This window comes from Amblyomma mixtum, chromosome 2, assembly GCF_055824585.1.
Source record: "Amblyomma mixtum isolate Tamu chromosome 2, ASM5582458v1, whole genome shotgun sequence".
Lineage (NCBI taxonomy): Eukaryota > Metazoa > Arthropoda > Arachnida > Ixodida > Ixodidae > Amblyomma > Amblyomma mixtum.
The window spans coordinates 262,115,000-262,136,293 of NC_143013.1; the positions used below are offsets into that span (position 1 = coordinate 262,115,000).

Genomic DNA, 21,294 nt, shown 5'->3' on the forward strand with positions numbered 1-21,294 from the left:
CATGTTGTGATAAGCAGTGGCTAATTCCGAAGCACTATCCACAGCAGCTTCAGTGTGAAGCAGGTTGGACTTAGCAAAGAGTAGCAAGTGGTGTGCAGCCAGCACACTGGCTGGTGGTACGTCGCTACATGAATCACACCACTGCAATGTATTCTCGCTTCTGAGTTGCAGATGAGCTTATCTATAACCATATTTTTTTTGTTGAATTATTGATGTAGTAACAGCTTTCGATACGTTAGTTAGACTGGCACCCTTTCAAGAAGTTCGAGGGTTACGGAAGGCAGAGTGAAGCAGGTGTGGAAGACTGTGGGGCCAGGAAAACGAAGGGAAAGGAACAGCAGCAGGGAAGGTGCCAATGGAGGTGTAGGTTGAACAATGCAGACCACAAACGGAAAGAGGTAAAGAACGCTGTGTGCCAAGCTGCAGGGTTGGTAGCATTCCTTACCTTTAACATTGCTGTATGTTTGCAAGTTGGTGTGTGTGCACGATATATTGGAACGAGTATTGGAACGCAGATTCTAGCGAATCAAGTGATGTGATTGAAACGACACTTAGAATGTTGTCAGAGTGAAAAGTGAGAGGGAGGGAAAGGCAGGGATGTTAACCAGAAAGGATTCCGGTTGGCTACCCTGCACAGGGGAAGGGAATGAGGGGAATTAAAGAGGGAAGAGAGAAGTAACGGGAAATAATCACAGTCTGTCAATCAAGGCAGTCGCTCTCAAAAAGCGAAAGAGTGCCTTGTAAGCCTTGATGGCAGTTGACTGTTGTGGCCACGGACTGAGGATCTTGGCCTCTGTGAAAGGGCGAGGGTCCAAGCGGTCCAGAGCACATCGCAGCTTATGTCTTTCGGCTACAAAGGCAGGGCACTCACACAAGATGTGGGTGATTGTCTCATCACAGGCGCAGTTCACACAAGAAGGGCTGTCGGCCATCGCGATCCGGAAAGCATACTTATTCGTGAAGTGAATTTTCTAGATGAACAGCTGCGGTAACTTAGAAGGGCTGAGCAGTCGAAACTTGTCTGGTGTCTGTGGTGCTATGGCCACATGGAATGCGACGAAGTGGAGACTGCTTCCGTTGGTATGTGCTCGTTCTACCAGTGTTCCTGTTAGATGCAGCACTCCTTCGTTTCAGTACTGTTGTTCATTTGTACACAAAGCGACTGTGACTGTGATGCCTTGGTATTCTGGTGGGATGCCAGAGGTAGCATATTTTCTCATTTTCATTAGTGGTTGTGCGCTTTTTCAGTCGAAGACGGCCAATGCACCTCCAATTTACCTCGACGACCTGGAGACAAGCATCGACAGCGAGATCGATGATGCCAGTGAGAATGATCCTGACTGGTGCCTCTCTAAAGAGCTGAGGAGGGGCATGGTGAGTTTTGTGCATGTCATTTTCATATGAGCTCACATGCAGTAGTTTCTTTTTATTCAGTCAAATATCATAGACACAAATACATGTGACAACTGCAGCATGGTCTAGGGCTATGTCAGCGTCTCAAAGAGAACAGGCTCTTGCCAAACAGGCTTAACAGGCTCTTAAACTTTTTGTGAAACCTGTCTGAAATCTTTGGTTATAAATGGCCTGTTCCGAAAAGGTTGTTCATAAGCGCTGATTTCAGTCGCAACATTACGCGACAGCTTATACAGTACGTTCGGTCAAAAAGCTGTCGGCGTAGTAGTAGTCAGCACAGCATGTCGTAAATAGTCGGAGGCTGCATAAAAAAATCATGTCATAGTAATTTGTGGTTTTAGTGATTGGTGGCTGATTGGTATGTGATAGGAGGTGATGTGTTAATGAAATAATTGTAATTCATTGATTAATTAAAGAAATGAAAGGAGTTGTAAAAAGGGGGTTCAAAGGTGTGAGAATGCTCAGTATGATAAGCCAATGCTTGATGGTGGTAGTTTAAAACATTTAGAGAGTGTAATTGATCAGTTAATTAAATGAAACAATTGAAAATGTGTTCGTTTACACCACCACCGCCTGCAACGCGCTGTTACATTGCACTCTTAAAGGCGAAGCTTAATTGTCCTCTAATTTTTAGTGCTTCCTCCCTTTGTTCTTTTCATTTGTCATTAATATGAATTTTCAGACCTAGCGGTTTGAGCACCCGCCTTGTATGTGGGAGGTGTGGGGTTCGATCCCCAATGCCGCCAAGTACCGACCGCTCAAACAGTGGATTCTGGCCTGGTGATCGGCTTATCTCTGTGTGAAACGTTTGGGAAATGGGTCTTTCACCCCACCTTGTATAGACAGACACCTTGTTCCATAAAAATTTTTCACAAATATTCATCTCCAACACGGCTGAAGTTGCTGTACCTTCTGGCACAATAGATGCACTCACATAATGCGTGCACCTGTGATTTTCATAAAAATAGCTTTAGATGAATAATTTTTGCTTTCATTATACTTATACAGTAAATTCTCAATGATACGAATACGATTGGTACAAATTTCAGGATGATACAAATTCGGATACCCTGGCCGGAGTGCATTGTGTACAATGTACAGAATATCAGGTGTTCCAAACACTCTTCCAAGCCACGACTGCACCCTCGAGCGCCAAGTGCTACCTGTTCATCGCAGACGTTGCGATTGCCTGTCGCGCTATACGCACCATGAGTGACCGCGTGGCCATAAATAAATCCTGTCAGTGGTAAACAGATCTGCGTGAATGCGTTTCCCATGCTTTTGCGCAAGACTTTTGTTCGTTTTGGATGATGCGAATTGTTTTTTGCAACCTCTTGCGATTCCTATCATAGATTCCACTGTTACTCCTTTCCCATTCATTAGAACTTCATTTCTTTCCTGCTTGGTTACTTTACCTCAAGGTCATTTTCATGTCAACAATGCTAGAAGTTTTGCCTCCTTCCATTTTCACTTCTGTCTGCCTTGTTGGCTTGGTGCGCCTTCTCATCAATTGTAGTGTGCATAAAAGATATGCAGAAGCCGCAAATGACACAGGGAGACAGCACACCATGCTTCAGCACAAGGAAGGTATAAGTCTGTGCTATATCATGGTCTTGTCCTTTTTGAGTGAGTTTGCCAAGCGAGACAGATTAGCTTCTGTATCCGCCCAAAACAATTTTGAACAAGGAACGTGTGTGCAAATCAAAGTTAACAGGCTAGAAAAGATATGTGGTGTTTAATGTCAGTCGTGTGATTCGCGCAGGGCACCCGCAAAAGGAAGTCCGAGGAGGATGAGAACCACAGCAAAAGCATGAAGGTAGGTTTTTCACTTGGCTGGGCCTTAAGGGACATTAAGGAGAAAATGAAGTTGGCCTTTATCTATAATTAGTTTTCTGACGACACTCTGCTACCTTCACTAAAAACAGGAGAGAAGCCAACAGCCACAGAAACCAAGGGACACGAGGGATTTTTAATTAATTAATTTATTTTTGTGCTGTTGTTCGATTAAGAATATTACTGAATATGTTACCGCTTAAAGCTAATTGATTAGAAAAGCAGAAGAAAAAACAACCACATGCCGCCGGTGGGATCCGAACCCACGACCTCCGAATTACGCGTCCGGTGCTCTACCTCTGAGCTACGGCGACGGCTGTCAGACCTTCTGCTTTCGGGGGTATTTATGTTTACAAATAGCCTAACCTTTAGAGTGTTCACCAGCGCCACCCACGCTCTTAAGCGGCGGTCGTAGCACGTCCTGAGTTACCGCTGATGTGACGTAGAACGTCATCGAACGGCGAGAGTGGAAGCTGTGTGAGAACCCTCTTATGCTTCCTATGGCGTCAAGGCTGCCAGAACCGAGGCCCTCGCTAAGCAATTAAGCAAACGAGAGGGGGGATGAGGGGCTCGTTATAAATATGAGAGAAGCCAACAGCCACAGAAACCAAGGGACACGAGGGATATTTAATTAGCTTTAAGCACTAAAAACAGAGCTTTTATAAGGTACGATAGATAAAAAAAATTAAATATTTTTTTTTTTACCTCTCATTTGCGAGAACGGCTGGAGCTAACGGCAGTGTGTCAAGGGTTAGTTTTTTTTTGTGCAGATCCCAGACACTAGACAACACTGCCATCATCTTTCATACTGTGATCATATTTCTTTTTTGGTCTTTTATCACAAGTGAGAATCCAGTGGGGTCAGGTTGAGTGGGCGGCTGAGATTGGGAAGTTCTGGGGGTAAGGCGGCTGCAGCTAGCACAGGACAGGGTCGATTGGAGGGACATGGGAGAGGCTCTTTTTTCCTGCAGTGGTTTGCTGCTGCTGCTGGTGATGGTCAAAACTTGAGTAGTGAAAAAGACTTTAAAATCCAATTTTCTCGTCAATAAGTGCATTTTTTGCTGCTGGACAAACGTCAACATCCACAGAATCTTTTTTTTTTTTTTTAGGGAAACAGAGTTGTCCTCAGCTCCCCTTTAAAGCACAGCTGCCATTGCTTTGCTTCACTCATTAAAAGGATAATTCCGAATCTCTTTCTTGAGCAGAAAAGCCTCGTGCTACAGATTGTGCACACAGTTTTCAAGATTTGTGTTGTTATGAAACGACATGCTTAAGTAGTGCCATGCACCTCCACCATTCTTAGTTCCTGCGGTAGAAAGACGAGCTCAGAATTCTCTTTATTGCGCCTTTAATAACATGCTTATTCACTTTGTTCGTGTTAGCGAACTGTTTCTATCTGAAAGATTTTGAGCGGTTGACCCACAGGCAATTGCTCCTATTGGACCAGCTGCTAGCTGAGAGGCTGTTGGTTCAAATATATTTTCATGCGTGTATCTAGAAGTTCTGCGAGAAATTTTGATGGATGGTGGTTGTGCAGCGCTCCACATCGCTGTCGGCGTGCAAGTGCCGTGGTTCGTGCCGCTCTGGACGCTGTGGCTGCTCCAAGAAGCAGAAGAGCTGCACCTCTATGTGCTCCTGCAAGGGGGACTGCTCTGTGGCACAGCACTCGGCAAGTGGTCTTCTTTGTACTCCGTCCCGCCGTGGTGGCTCAGTGGTTATGGTGCTCGGCTGCTGACCCGAAAGACACGGGTTCGATCTCGGCAGCGGCAGTTGAATTTCTTTGGAGGAGAAATTCTAGAGGCCCGTGTACTGTGCGATGTCAGTGCACGTTAAAGAACCCCAGGTGGTCGAAATTTCCGGAGCCCTTCACTACGGCGTCCCTCATAGACTGAGTCGCTTTGGGACGTTAAACCCCATAAACCAAACCAACCAAACCATCTTTATACTCTCTTGGGCCTCTCATTTGACCACTCTAGTTTTGATTGACAAGCGCGGTTGCGCTGTTTATGCAAAAATTTTCTCACTGGCTTTGCTTTGCTGCATTGACTTGAGGTAACTAACTGGTTCTGCCGGAAGCTCCACTAAGTCACCACATCCAGTGACGATGCCAGCAGTTTTTCTGAGTGGATGCTGTTTTGCAAGTGTGCTTGGAAGATGAGGTTGTGAAGAACGGAAAAGTACAGCGATGCATGCAAAGGTGGTTTTGAACTGTGACGGAGTTTGTAATGAAATGTTAAATCTTGGCTAAAGTAATTATGTCTAGTGTCTTTCTCTAATCTCAGAAAAGCATTGTTCAAATGTGGAGTCTTTTTTTTCTATGTTACCCGCTGAGTGTGTTAGGCAAATCACTGAAAGATGAAATTCTCTGCTACAAGCTACAGCGAGGCTAGAATGGGTAGCTGTCTTAGAGTTGGTTCAGCTTTTGTGATGCTACGAACACAATTTGATATGCGTGTTGCAAATTCAGGGTTTTCGGTAAGTGCGTTACCTTTAACACTGATTACTTTCTTGCGTATGAATTTAGAAACATTCACTTTATAACTGCAGTGTATTTTACATTATGCTTAAAGCTCGGCAAATAATATTTCACAAAAATATCAGCTTAGTCGCGTGCTCTTTTTGACATGGCCATGAAGGGGGATTTTTCTATTTTATTTTAGGCTTATGAGTCTGCTTCAGATAAATTTTTTCTGGATTTCAATACCCTTACACTGCCCATTGATCAAATCCTAGTAACTAATATAGTGAGAAGTTATGTTTGACTACGATTTGTGCATAGCCACAATTGTGTACAAAGTGCCTTAGCATAACTGAAGTGTGTGCTACCCGCCAGTGGATCTGTTAAGGTTCAGCCATCTTTAAGTATGCAAGTGAAAAAGAGAAGGAAGTGAAGTATATTTTTCCGGTTCTTGAGCTGACACTGTATTCAAAGAAAGCCTGAGTGTGCCAGGCTTTTGTAGCCACACACTTTGCTTTCAAAGCAAGTCACTCTCCCCGTTAGTCGTGTGTGCGAAAGCCTGGGACCATACGGGGAGAAATGTGCAGAGCACACGTTAAAATAGCTGCAGTGAGTCTGCCGAGAAAGAAATGCGCTTTATCTGCAGGCTGAGTTTTCCTTTCAGGTGTGGCAGCCATGTTCTGTCAGTGCTGCAACTCCAAAGGAGAGCGCAGTGCTGAGCCAACAGAAATCTCCTCCAGCATGCACATTATTGACAAGGGAAACCATGCATACCTGTCTGGATGATTTGAAGCTTATGGCATATAGGCTATGTTAACATGCACCAAAGGCAGTTCAATCGTTTTGAGAGAGACACATTACTTTGAGTGATAAAACAAGTATAACTGTTTCCGTCACTCCCTACTCAGAAGAGCGGCCGGAATAATTAACGACTTTATTCTAATAATTTTATTTGCAATTCATCATTGGCTCAAGGCCCGCCATGCCCTCATAATTGCTTGAGCTCCGAGGTGATGAATTGGTGCAGAGGGAAGTTAGAATAAAACGGTAAAATAGTATTGAACGAATAGAGCTGTGCTGACCCTTGTTGCGAACCAGCGGCCAAGAAGACGCTTCGTGCACAATTGTTAGTGTATCTGCAGTATAAATCGTGGATGTTTCTCAAAGCAAAAAAAAATTCAGGGGTCACTTTGTTGACCTGAAGTGCGGTGAGGCGAAAGCCTTAAGCGCGATGTTGCTGCTTGTGACACTGATGCGTTAAGATCTTAGGCTTCGCGTGTAAGAGTGAAACGCGACAGCGTCTTGCAACTCTGCCAGGGAGTCCCCAGAACGCCATCGCCCGTTCGGTTTTGAGCAATCTCGGTAAATTGGTTTTTGAGGAAAGGGAATGTGTCTCGCATACCTTTGAGGAAAGGGAATGTGTCTCGCATACCTTGGTGCTTGGTGCTCGGTGGACACCTGAACCTCGCTGTAAAGGGAAGGGAGGAAGATGGGAGTGAATGAAGACGCCGTATTCACCAGAGGCGCCTTTGTTCATTCCAAACCATCGAGCTGGCATGGCGGAGTGGTAGCGTGCTCGTCTCGCACTCCGCAGACCGGGGCTCGATTCCCGAGCTCGACCAGTTTCCTACTCGGTTTTATTTATTTATCTGACCTGACTAGAAAGGTTAATTAGGCTAATTGGGTAATTAAGCAATTGACTAAACTCAGTTTCACTTACTTGGAGCATCACTATACGATCCCTTTAATTGGTTGATTGGTTGCATGGTTACTAGCCCAAGTACAATTGGCCCCGTTTGAAATTCGCGCACTGTGACGTCACGACCGTTTCGACCAATTGAAAAGCGTGAGATTTCTGTCGACAACTTCTGCTTACAACGATGAGGCATTAAAGGCTTCCGCCTTAACAAGTTATTTAGCTTTCTTTAGACCTCCCTAGACTACTTATGAGAGAAATAATTTTGCTTTCCAATGGAAATGGTGTGCTATGCTTGGGACGGTTAAGAAAATCAGTAAATCGAGATCTACCAGCAGACATCATTGCTGTCACAAAAGCTGTGCATATGTATAGTGAACTTTTAAGTATTTTTGGTTGTACCATTCTGTTAACCCGCCCCCTCTTTTTGTTTTTTTTCCAGGATTCTGAGTCTACTATAGCGGACGAGGGCTTGCCTGAGACTGCACAACAGAAACCGGTCTCACTGAGCAGCAAACACTGAACTGACTGCACAACAAATTGTGTACAAATTATATCTATGTATATTTTAGTATGAGCCTAATGGCATTTTTAGTGGATGTGATGTAATGTGTGCCACTTATAAAATTTGCAATTTTATTTTTCGGTCTGAAGTGTTCGGGACATATTGAATTAGGAGCAAGCACTCACTTGACTGCGCAACTAGTTGTGTACATAGGATATTTATGTGTACTTTAATATGAGCCTATGGGCACTTTTAGCACAAGTAATGTTGTGTACTACTTATAAAATTTCGAATTTTATTTTTTGGACTGGACATCACAAGCGTTTCCTTCATGCCAACTACGTATGTGAAATGAAGGCTGCCAAGGCATTGCATGTTTTTTTGAAATTATACATACTGCAATCCACTCATAATATTTAAGCAAGTGTGTGAGCACTTGCAAACGCTCATCATTTTGTCAGCTGTAAATTGGACTTGACTGAAATATACTGATAATGTATTCATGACCATACATGATGCATGCAATGACATAGGCATCAAATACTGTCGGTTTTTTATTCAACAGGCTTGTTCACACACAAGGGCATTGGATAGTACTTCACAAGTGGTGGTGGTAACGTGGTATATTTTCTGCACACATGCTTTGCTACTTAAGAAAAATGATCACATGGTTCAGAGCCTTACCCCTGCAAATCTGGAAATGGTTTGGAATCATTTTCTTGCATGTTCCTAGAGATGTTTAATGATGGCTGTTCAGTTCAATTTTAAGAATGAATTGAAGGTTGTCATTAAAGTTTTGAATGCTTTCACATTGGCGAGTTAACATATGGCAATGAGATCACTGTCCCAGTAGCATTCCTGCATTCAAGACAGCCTAGTTTTGACATCTTCAGTTTTTGACATAGCCAAACTAGTGTAAGCCTTATTAAGACTTCTCACGCTTCAGTGTAAAGCATACTTTTTTTCACTTTTCTGAATAAAAGCAAGAAATTTTGCTTTGAAGCATCTAATCTAGTTATTTGTATGTGGTTGCCTTTTCAAGTCTGCATTAGTACCTTGCACAGAAGGTTGTTGCGCATTCTGTAGTGCTGGCGCATGAAAGGTACAAGGTATGGTGGAAGCAGTTCCTGCAAACAAGAAAAGAATAGGGGAATGTTTCTCTACTGGCTGCAGTGGCTCACTGGTTAAGGTGCTCCTCTAGGTTGGAAACTAACCAGGGCAGTGTTTCCAGAAGGTGTGGAAATTATTCTGGAGACCTCCACTACAGCACCTCTTTCTTCTTTCACTCCCACCTTCCTCCCTCCCCTTCCAGTGCAGTACAGGTCCCCCCCCTTCCGAGATATATACTGGGCCATTTCCTTTCCTCGAAAACCAATTTACAATGCTTCTTATTTTTTAATTGCATTTATCATTGGGAAATTAATGGTGTAATTACTTTATCCCTGAAAGATAATTGATTATGAAGTAAAAGAAAAACTTACCAGAGGTTGTGGGTTCGAAGTTCCATCAGTGGCATATATGGTTGTTGTTCCTCCTACTTTAGAATGTATAAATCTCTCAATAATTTCATCATTAATGTCCCATTGATCAGCGCTGCAAGTTGAAAAAAAAAACGATCTCCCATGCTCTTTGGTCTCGGACTATATTAACTTCCTTCATATGTACTTCATAAACAATTCCCTTATTTCCCCACCCTTGTCTACTCAAGGAACAAAGGAAAGCTGTCATTCATGGTCAGTATAACAGCTGTAGCTCTCATCATAATCTTGGCATGATTTCATTCCTGAGAAAATTTTCAATCTGCAAGTGATGGATTCTCCCAGGAAAGTTTGATAGTTCTGAGAAATATATTCCTAAGGGGGGCACGACTTTCAAACCACAAATAATGGCTAGAAAAATCTTTTTTTTTTTTTTTTAAATATTGTACCCACTTGTATGCCTTGTTTTCTTGCTACCTCTAAGTTTCATTGCTTGAGAAAGGGGCATTTTTCTCTGTTCTACTTTTCTGACTAGATACCTAATGGCACAGATTTCTTCATGACTGTTTTGATCTCATTTGTTTTACTGCACTTCCAGAACTCCAATATATGCAAAATTAATATTGACTGTTTTGACATATAGATTTTTGGCGTGAAAAAAAAATTCAGAAATGCAGTCAATGCTAAACTAGCATTCTGTCACATTTTATAGGTGTAATAATAGGTGTAACCTTAAAAGACCGGAAGCGGGCAGAGTGGGTGAGGGAACAAATGCGGATTAATGCCATCCTAGCCGAAATCAAGAGGAAGAAATGGGCTTGGGCAGGGCATGTAATGCGAAGGAAAGATAACCGCTGGTCCTTAAGGAGTGGCTTCCAAAAGAAGGCAAGCGTAGCAGGGGGCAGCCGAAAGTTAGGTAAGCAGATGAGATTAAGAAGTGTGCAGGGATACAGTGCCTTAGCTGGCAATGGACAGGGTTCATTGGAGAGACATGGGAGAGGCATTTGCCCTGCAGTGGGCTTAGTCAGGCTGATGATGATGATGTACTACGTTCAAGAGTTTGCATAGAACTGCAGCGGACTGCAAAACCTTGAATGCACAGTCGCGGACAGAACATAGACCACGCTCTGGCAGTCAGGCTCATCTGATGCGTTACCTAGCGAAAAGTAATGGTTGTCTGAGGTACTGTCGAGTCCACTTATAATGAACGCTTGCTTGTTACGAACGAGTGTGGTGCTGTACCGTCAAAATATGCATTAGGGCAATTCGTCTCAGATACAACGAACAACTTTGGCCGCACCACTCGGCTATAGCGAGTGAGGAGGTGCCGTAAACACCTCCCGAAGTTGAAGGGGCCGCGTTTCCGGCAAAAGCGGAGATCAAGGAGCGCCTCTCAACCCTCGCAACACCGCCCGGGAAAGATCATGTCAACCCAAAAATGCAATAAAAAGGCAGCATTGAAAGAAGGAATTGCCGGCCAAGCCCGCGCCGGTGTCCTACAATGGCAATCATTGCCTGTGTGTTCGCCGTTTGGACAAAACATCCGATGTGGAATCAGCAGCGCGGTGGGCGCGAGACAGGGGCATCGTCTAAAACGAATGCTACTGCCCATGGTCGTCGATCAGCTAACAGCAGCTAATTGTGAAGTTTGACTGCCTTGCTGGCCATGCTGGTCACGTGGAATGCATCGCCTGTCCAGTCGGCTCAAGCTTTTGCGCTACTACCACGTGCACCTAGGCAGCACAATAAAACAGACAGTGCAGTTGATAACTTTGTGCTATGAACGCCGCGCTACTTTTGCCGCTGCATGAGCCTATAGAACGATAGATTAAGCTCGAAATCACGTGATGAGATGAAGGTAAATTTGTGGCAACGTTTCGTTAATGTACAGCTGCCCATATATGTTTCCTCTGCTGATCCTACTGACCACAAAATCGCAGGGCCACGTACTCTGACGAAGCTGTTGAACGCCATGCATGAGCACTCCCCTACCGCCAGGAATCCGATTTATGTGACCGACCTGCCATCAGCTGCCGTGGACACTTCAACCATGATTAGTTACATCCCGTCCAGTTGATAGTTGGCAGCAAGGGTATCGCTGAAGAGAATGTGACTGCCGTAAAGAGCCGCGGTAGGCTCTGCTTTGCACAAGTAGAAGCGCATAACGCAGTTTGATAAGAAATAATGCTACTGTTGGCGCACTTAGTAATTTTGGTTTTTATATGGAGAGTCCAATTACTACCAATGTCGGCTTTTTCGAACGGAATCCGATGGAATGACCGTTAGGTTTGTTACAAGTGGGCTCGACTGTATGTGCAGGTGTACTATTTACTTGTGTCCTGACCGATAAAGGCAGCAAACATTTCCATTTCTGTTACGCAACGCAACAGAAAAGTTTGGACGTGGAACCATGGTTCATATTCTGCCCGCAACTGCACAAGCATTTGTGGCGTCACCGCAGGCCACCACATAGGCGGATCACATAGCAGACAGAACTGATCTGCAAGTGTGCTTTCGTCGTAAGTATATACGCCTTTGGACTGCTGCTTGGAACCCGCGTGTATCGGAGATTCGGCCGCCAGTCACCGCACGCGATACCCGCACGAAGCTGCGTCGTAAACGAAGGATTATCAGCTAGCTGCGTTCTTTACCGCTGCTTGAGCTGGTAGACGAGAAACGGGCCTAACTAAAGTTGTCGATGACAACAACGCTTCCGTCAAACCAAGGAGCCGCGTGAGCGCTTTAAAGCAGAAGAGAACAGTGACTCGGCCATCCGCAACGACTTCCCTCATACACGCTAAACATGAAATAGCCTATATGAGAGTAAAAATGAAGTTATAGCGTGCCATCGTGGTCCGGCCGCAGAAGACGACGACAGCCCCAGCGCGCCTGCCAAGCAAGCGCAGACTGAATTTCGTGGCTGCTTAACTGAATTATAGCATATTCTAGGCACTATAACTGAATGCCAGCGGATGTCCCGTTCCCGCCTGGCTGAGCGCGTCCAGCCAAATATATTTGTGGAGACCCGACGACGACTTGTGTCTGCGATTCGTCTCCACAAATTTGGTGACCCGGACGTGATGCGGTGCCGGCGGAACAAGGCCTCGATGGTGAGAAACCAAAGTTCCGACTCCGATGTCCGGAAGTCGGGGAGCTTGAGGGCGGAGAGCGCGCTCATGAGGTGGCGGCGTGAGAGGCGACGGAGACGGTACATGAGTGGAGGGATCCATGGCCAGGGCTTACACGATGGAAGGTAGGCGGGGACTCGAGCTCCGGGCAGTGGTAGGCCTAGCGAAGCTGCTGATGCAAGCGCAGGTAGCGCAGGGCAGGAGCAGAGAACGAAGTCCGGAGTCACCAAATCCTGGATTCTGAGGATCCGCATCCTGGATTCTGAAACGAGCCTCGTCGTCCAAGACGTCTCTTGCCGCGCTCCACCACTCCAGCTCCTCCAGGCGCACAGCACCGTTTCCGATCCTTGGTCCAGCATACTCGCCGAGTATCCAGATGTCTTCCGACCCCCCGTCCCTTCAAGCACCGGTCGCTCACAGCGTGACATCATATTGTGATAACTGGGCCTTCCGTGTTCGCTCGCGCCGCTGTCGCCAAACCACGCGCCAAACAAGAATTTGAGCATATGCTAGAGCTTGGATTCATCCGTCCCTCCGCCAATCCTTGGGCGTCGCCCCTCCACATGGTGCCCAAAAAGAACGGCGACTGGCGCCCGCGCGGCGATAGACGATATGCGAAATTGCTTGGCGGTCTGGCAACACCGCGCCCACAACTTCCGGTTTCCATCTTGGCGCGGTCGAGCTCGTCGAGCTGGTGCATCGTTTGCTATGCGTACTTTCTTCTTGCGAGTGGAATTTCAACAGGCAAGCTTCAGCTGCTGCGTTGTTTTCACAGCTGATCTTTGACCAAATGTAGGTGCTTTCAATAAGCGCCAGCTTACTCCTACCGCGTCCTCAGCTTCGCTTGAAGTCTGGAAAGTGGATTGGAAAGTCGAACCGTGACCGTGTGCTGTTGTCGTTTTAATGCTCGCATTAAAGCACCAGTTCAAGCATCACGCATTATCATGGCTATTTTATTCCCAGGTGGACGCGAATTCACTGGTAGGGTAGCGAGCGGTTATTTTGCGGTGAGTGCGCATGTGTGTTGACAAACTTCTGTGACAGTGCGATGACGCCAGGAGCTTCGTGCATTGCAGTATAATCACACAAGACCCTCGACCAGCTGCGTAATTCGATTCCTTTACTGTAATGTGCAATGCGCATCCGCGGTTTTCAGCGTCACCGTTTCAGAGCCCGGCGTCGGTTGATTTTCGCCACAATTCGTTGAAACCGCGTCCTGCTTAAGGCGCAGTCAGTCAGTCGACATTAACAAGAGGAAAGTAGGCATGCACATATAATTCAAAATATTGTAAGCAAAGACGCAGCTTTTTTTTTTTTTTTTCAGATAAGCACTGAGCCACCGCGATTAGAGAAAAATGCTACAGCTGTAGGTGCATGCACGGACTCGATACGCTGGTAAAGCTGTGTGTGCAGGGGCGAAATTAGCATGTTCGGTTGCTTCCGAAACTTAATTAGCTTACTCTCAAACTTGGACAAATGGCTTTGTTGCGAAGCAAGCTGTTGTTGCCACAACGATAGTAAAATCTGATGGCCTGAAGCGTTTTCAGAACACTGTTGCACGTACTTTCTAGCTTAGACATGCGTCCCTCGTTCATAATAAAGTAGCTATATTATTCGCTTCCTTTTTTTTTAGATTTTCGTCGCCGCAGATATCGAAGGTATAGGAATCCTCAAGAAATAAACCATTCGCACCTCAGTTTTTATACGTAGGGTGTATTGCTTCACAAAGACTCCTTAACGCGCATAACATATGCGTATATAGTCCAGAGAGTTTGCTCGTCCTTCTAAAACTAATTGAACACGGGAAAAACTTAACTGAACACGTAGCAAACTAAGCAGTAATCGGCATATGGTTCTTCGAGTGAACTTATTTCGCCACGGCACAAGCGATTGGCCCGCTCAAAAAAATTACCTTCTCTATTACGTTGTTCAAGTATGCGTCTATATATATTCACGCCCGACCGGAGAGTTGATAAATGCACGAAATCGGCTTCTAATTTTGATCAGAGACAACAAAGGCTGTGGTCCTTATCTTAATTTAAACGCAAATCACCTCGAGAGATTTGTCAAAAATCAGCGCAGAAAGCGAAAGCTGCGCACTGATCCGCGTGCTGACACATGATACCTCGCATGGCGTTTTGTGTTACTAAAACGTTCGGACGGAGTAAAAAAATAGAAAAGTGAAAAGCTTGAACGCACCTAGTTCTGGCACGCATCGTAGTGTCTTTTCACAGTGGAGAGGGTAACGCAACACTGCATCGGCATTTTACTTTTCAAACGAAGCGCAGCCGTTTGAACCCAACACTGGGCAGCAGTTTCGTTTTCTGTACCGTGCCAACATGGAGGACTTAGTTCTCGGAGCGCCGACAGATGGCGCTGCGCATTTCGCATATCGTCTCTCAACAAGGCCACAGTCCCTGACCGCTATCCGATTCCCCACATCCAGGATTTTACATCGGCACTACATGGCTGCACAATCTTCAGCAAAGTCGCTCTTGTGAAGGCGTATCATCAGATTCCTCTGGAGCCGTCGGATATCCCGAAGACCGCCATTATTAGGCCTGATTCTCACAGCCGGTCTCCTCTACGGCGCGGCGGCGACGGAGGCGGAAACCGCGGCCGCAACGGAACTGAGTGGTGTTCTAATTGAAAGAGACGCCGGACACCGGCAAACCAGTTTGGGTGGGCGCTCGCAGCTCACTTCTTTTAAAGCCCCTCAATGAAACAAAAGTAGCGAAAAGCTTTGAACTTTCCGACACTCCTCCTCTCCAGGCGCGCCGCCGGAGAATCGAGCCTCCCATTGGCCGAGGCGCCGTAGTCACGTGTTAGCGCGCGCTTTTTGGCTCCGCAGCAGACGCCGGCGCCATTGCCGGGGCTGGGAGTCGCGCTTCATTTTCTTTCCGTGCAACAGTTATGGCGGGAAGCGTTTTTTTTTAGCTTTCACGGCGCCTGCGTGTTGCGGCGATGCCGAGCTTCTGTTGTGCGTATGGATGCAACAACCGAGGTGGCAGTGGCAAAAGATTTTTTTAATTCCTTCCAGAAAAAGCAATGCGGCTCGCCGAAAGGTTTGGCAGCACAGGATTGGCCGGGCAAACTTCGACAATGTTGCGGATCCGCGTCTTTGTGAGATAAGTGGTCGTTTTTCAGTTGTCAGTCGTGTTTTTTCGGATGATTTGGTGTGAAGCGCCAGTGGCTGCAGTAATTTCTTCGCACTAAATGCCGTTTGGCAAGATTTTAAATATACTCGTTCGCTAGCGGGTACGAAAGCCGTGCTGAAGTGCAGGTTTAATGTTGCTCGCATTGCGCGGCGTGTCGGCTTGGTTTCAGTCGGGCTCGTTCGCATGTTGTTTGAGCCCCGCCGTTTACGTTGCTCGCTATGCAGGTCTAGGCTTGATGTTGCGCGCATTGCTTGCCGTATTTGTGTTGCTGCAGCTGGACTCCTGGGCTCACGAACTCGATACTAAAGGGTCAATACTCGCTGTTTGAGCCTACGCTGCTCATGTTGCTCGCGGTGCAGGTGTAGCTTTCATGTTGAACGCATCGCTAGACGTATTTGTTTTCAGTTGCACTCCTTCGCTCACGAACTCGACACCAAAGGTGTGGTACTTGCTGTTGAAGCTCCTGCTGCTCATGCAGCTTGTGATTAAGGTCTAGCTTTCATGTTACGCGCATTTCTGAACGCATTTTTCAAGCAGGGTTCTAAACCGAAATAGGGCGTTACTGTGCCTAGGCACATTAACGCACCTGTCGCTTGAATACTCGATATCTGCGTGGATAATACTTGACAATGCAAGCAAGGACCTCTGTAAAACATAGTTTCAGACATTTTGGGTTTAGATCGTCGTCGCTGCCGCGAATTCCTGCGAAAAACACGCTGCGTTGAGGTATGTAACGTGGATAGGTGGTGTCAAATGAATCACTAACGCAGGGGCGTGCGCAATGATCCAGACCATTTCCAAAGTTCGACATTGGAAAAGCTCCTCATGGCTTTTAATGCGGAGTGGTGACGTGTTAACACTTGTGTATTCTTTTTTCAGTTATGAAAGGTCACGCTCTATATTTTTTTCGTGTCTTGTATCTCCCACGCCACAATCCCAATGCGGCCGAATCGGAGGCAGAAAATGCAACAAAAATCATGCGGGCGCGCGTTCCGCTGCGCGCCAAAGCGCGAGCGGCGAGAAAGCCACTCGTCGAGCGATGGTAGTCACTCTAGTGCCGCGAACTCGCTCGCGCGCGCCACTTCCAACTTGTGCTCCGCAGTCAAAGCGATCGAAGAACAAGAAGTTTCTGTAAAGCAATCCAACGTTGGTCTGGGCAGTTATTACAGTAACTGATTTTTCAATCTCTCATTTCATGATGTCATTTTGACCGAAGCCAAATCACAAAAAGCAACACAAAGTTCATTTGGGCGCGCGGTCTGCCGGGCGCCAAAAGGCGACGGTTGGGAGCGTCTGCTAGCTGCTGCCGGCCTAGGTGCCGCCACCGTCGGCGCCTGGGAGAAGCCGAGAGAAGGAGCGCTGGCATAGGAGGAGGAGGGAGGAGATGTCGCTACTTTTAGTTTATTTAGGGGCTTTAACTTCTTTTGCTCCCTCGGCGGCACCGGCCGCCCGATTTGGGGGGGGGGGGGGGGGGGGGGGGGGAACGGTCCAAAAACCGGTCCCTCCGTCGCGCCGGCAGCTGACGGAGGGACCGGTTTTTGAACCGTCCCCCCCCCCCCCCCCCTCCAAATCGGGCGGCCGGTGCCGCCGGGTTATAGTGCCTAGAATATACTGCACTATAGCCGGGTCTTGGTCTCCGTTTCCTTCGAGCGGCGGCGACGGAGCCCCGCCCCACGGAGAGCACGCCAGTCACAGCGCGAGCTCGCTTCACGTGACCCACCGCTTGCTTGCTGCGACCAAGAGATACCGCTGGCGAGCGTCGCGGCTTCGGCGGTGGTGGTGGAAAACATTTATTTACACATGCACTACTGGAGGTATTGCATGAGCTGACCCAGAGGGGGCCAGCCCTTACAAGTACTAGGTGGCGGTCCTAGTTCGGGACCCCAGTGGCGTCGGCCGCCGCCCGGGCTCGCGCGACCAAGGCCCGTTGGGCCTGCAGGTCAGAGCAGCCGAGCAGGGTCGCCTCCCAGTCCTTCCGGGTTGGGTTGGGGTGAGGGGGGATAGCAGGGTTGGAGAGGCAGGCCCACACCATGTGGTAAATGTCCGAAGACTTCTCCGCACAGTGCGGACAGCTGCCCGAGAAAGAAGGGTCGAAGTGTTTGAGAGCTGCCGGGCACAGCAAGGTATTGGTATACAGGCGAAGCAAAAGCCGCTCCTCCGCCTTTGAGAGACCTTTACACGGGCGGGGATAAAGACCATGGCCAGATTGATAATGTAAAACAATGTCTTTAAAGGAGTAAGCGGGAGTGAATTCGAGTTCCTGATCGTCGGGGTCGGTGGGGAATGTCCGGTGAGAGAGCGCGCGGGCGGCGAGCTGCCTCATTTCCCTCAAGGCCCATGTGAGCAGGAACCCAAACGATACGCCGGTGCGCGGGGTCCCCGGTGTAGACGCTGTTTTGGAGAATGCGGTAGGCTAGATATGGTACCCAGCCCTGCTCGACGTTCCGACATGCTTCTCGCGAGTCGCAAATTATTGTTTTTGAATTGGAATCAGATGCAGCCAAGGCAATGGCGACCTCCTCCGCGTGTGTTATGTCACGGGCTCGGAAAGTAAGGCCGTTCACTGTTTTAGATTGGTGGACGACTGCGGCCGTGTACCATCCCCCATGGTGGGGGCCGGAGGCATCCACGTAGAATACGCCGGGTTTCGATCCATAGTGGCGGGCCAGGGCTTCCGCCCGCGCCAGGCGCCGGCCATTATGGTCTTCACGGTTCATGTTCGCGGCAAGAGGGCGCACGTGGAGGGCGCATCTCCACTGGGATGGAATACGTACGCGCTCTTCCATAAGAGTGGTGTGTTGGATGTGCAGTCGGGCAAGCAGGCGGCGTCCCGACGATGTCTTTAAGAGACGTGTGTATTGGTTGGTCAAGTGGGCTTCCCGGAGCTCCCGAAATGTGTTCACCATGCCCAGCCCCAGGAGGCGCTTGTTGGAGGTGTTCACGGGGAGGCCCAGAGCCCGCTTAATAATTTTGCGGAGGATGACTTCGAGTGAATCCTCGTCTTGTTTCCGCAGGTGGAGGTATGGAGTCGAATATAGAATTCGACTGGTTACAAATGCATGCGCCAGCCGCAAGGCGTTCTTACATCGTAACCCCCCACGCTTGTTAGAAACCCGGCGGATCAAGCGGCCTACCTGGTCCCCCACCTGACGGAGTTTGGCCAATGTTGTTTCTGACCGTCTGTTTTGATGTATGAAGAGCCCCAGTACCCGGACTTCGATATTTTCAGGAATTGGACCTGTCTCAAGAGACAATGAAATTTTGGCTGTGCACTTTGGTGAGGGGCGTATGTGCACAAATTCAGACTTTTGGGTGGAGCATTGGAGGCCGCAGCGGCGAGCATAACGGTCCACTATGGTCGCCGCCTCCTGCAGGTTGGCCTCAATGTCTCCAAGGGAACTCTGTGTAGCCCACAGGGTGATGTCATCGGCGTACAGCGCATGCTGCACACCGGCGACAGCGCCCAGCTGGGCCGGTAGGCGCATCATAGCCAAATTGAACAACAGGGGAGACAGCACCGCGCCCTGGGGTGTACCCCTGGTTCCTAAATGAAAAGGGCCATGTTCTTTATCCTGGATTCGAATGTCAGATTGTCTGTCGGTTAAAAATTGCCGAATGTATTGAAAGGCGTTTTTGCCGCAGCTTGAGAGAGGTGGGTGAGAATGATCTCGTGGGTAACGTTGTCGAATGCACCCTTCAAATCCAAGGCGAGTACGACCTTGTCATTGTGAGGGCATTCGACGGGGTCGCGGACATCCCGATTTAGTTGTAGCAGGACATCCTGTGCAGATCTTTGTGGGCGAAACCCGAACATGGTGTCTGCGAAAAGGTGTTTGGATTCCATGAACTCGGACAACCTGTCACGTACCATCGTCTCCATGAGTTTGCCCACACAGGAAGTCAGAGAGATGGGCACGGACAACCTCCGCTTCGGCGGCGATGCGCGGGTGCGCGGGCAGTGGGCAGCAGCGAGCAGTGAGCAGCCGTTCCGTTGCGGCCGCGGTTTCTGCTTTCGTCGCCGCCGCGCCGTAGAGGAGACCGGCTGTGAGAATCGGGCAAAAACAGGAGGTATCCGTGCGCCGGATTCAGGCAGGGGCGACTCTGACCCCATCTGTCCGTCATCGGCCGTGGCGGACAGATTGGGTCAGAGTCGCCCCTGCCTGAATCCGGCGCACGGATACCTCCTCCTGTTTCTGCCTGATTCTCACAGCCGGTCTCCTCTACGGCGCGGCGGCGCGGGTTCAATCCCGGCCGCGGCAGTCGAATGTCGATGGAGGCGAAATTCTAGAGGCCCGTGTACTGTGCGATGTCAGTGCACGTGAAAGAACTCCAGGTGGTCTAAATTTCCGGAGCCCTTCACTACGGCGTCTCTCATAGCCTAAGTTGCTTTGGGACGTTAAACCCCATGAACCATAAAAAGTTTGTTGTTACTACAAGTTCGCGGCCGAAAATACTACAAAAGCTCTGCTGGGACGACAGAAAGATTTGAGGTGCGTTTTTCGACTGAGAAGCAGCATTTAAAAAATGGGGAAAAAAACGAACATAAAGCAAAAAAAAAAACGTAAATGTCTCTGCACAAAACGCTAACTCACAAAATGATGAGTACTGCATACCTAAAAAGGCGCCGATTATGGACCAGGGGAAACCTGAATGATATAGCGTATTTCAGGACCACGTACTGCACAGTCGACATACTTTTAGCTGACACAATAAGAGTACTGCCGTCGCGAAAGCACACATGCCGCCTAATTCTTCCGTATTTATTTTTTTAAATCTCTTTGCATCTAGTTTACGCACTTCAAACGGTTAATAAATTCCTTCATCTCAGGTGACGTACTACATAGTGCTGTTTCGTACACGCTATGCTTGACCAACGCTGTCGAATATGGTCTTTGATTTTAAAAGTCTATTAGCAAAATCCCTCAGCTTCGAAAAGGTGTATATACGACACACAAAACTAATCTGGTATCTCGAGGAAACTGAAGCAACGAATTGCGAACTGAACTATATAGGGCTTCTTGACAAGCCTAGACGCTGGACATGAGGGAATATGATCATACGCGTACATAGATTGCTCGTTATGAGTAAAATGCAAACTTATGTTTCCTTCCCTGAGTGGTCACGATTTGTAGATACGGCGCGCAGGCGTTACCTAAAGTGCAGTCCACCTACACGTTGAAACTGTCAAGCGAATAAGAAATCTCGCATTTTGACACCCATTTATAAACCTGATCATTGAGCGGTTGTCAGCAGAACTAATCGCAGCTGCTGTTCGCCCTGCAGTAACGTTTGTTTATAAAGAAAAAAAAAACGATAAAAGAGCTATATACTTGCAATGCCCGGAAGTTGGTCACTTCGTAATTGCTTTTCTTTTTACAATACCGTGCGTTTGTAGCTAATAAAAAAAAATTACCGACGATTACGTTACTTCCTAATGCGAAATTTGAGCGCAGCAAATAAGCTGTTTCACCTTTTCGATAGATTGAGGCAAAGAAATCGAGCAACATATGTATGCGCTATCACAGAATTTTTTTTTTATTTTTCACACGTATTCCTTTAACAAAGACTCCACTAACAGTTCTTGACAGTCATGAAGGAAGCTTTGTGGTCGGAGAAATAGACTGA

General features: G+C 47.6%; 1 protein-coding gene across 1 annotated transcript in view; it reads left to right on the forward strand.

Moving 5' to 3' along the window:
• Window positions 1-8,001, forward strand: part of LOC149363793 (chromosome-associated kinesin KIF4A-like) — a 45,209-nt gene extending 37,208 nt beyond the window's left edge. The window contains exons 23-26 of the mRNA XM_089573731.1: window positions 1,249-1,374; window positions 3,176-3,229; window positions 4,784-4,915; window positions 7,843-8,001. Of these exons, the coding sequence (XP_089429857.1) occupies window positions 1,249-1,374; window positions 3,176-3,229; window positions 4,784-4,915; window positions 7,843-7,923 (393 nt within the window). The 3' untranslated portion in view covers window positions 7,924-8,001. The remainder of the gene's footprint in view (window positions 1-1,248; window positions 1,375-3,175; window positions 3,230-4,783; window positions 4,916-7,842) is intronic.
• Window positions 8,002-21,294: the final 13,293 nt, after the last annotated feature.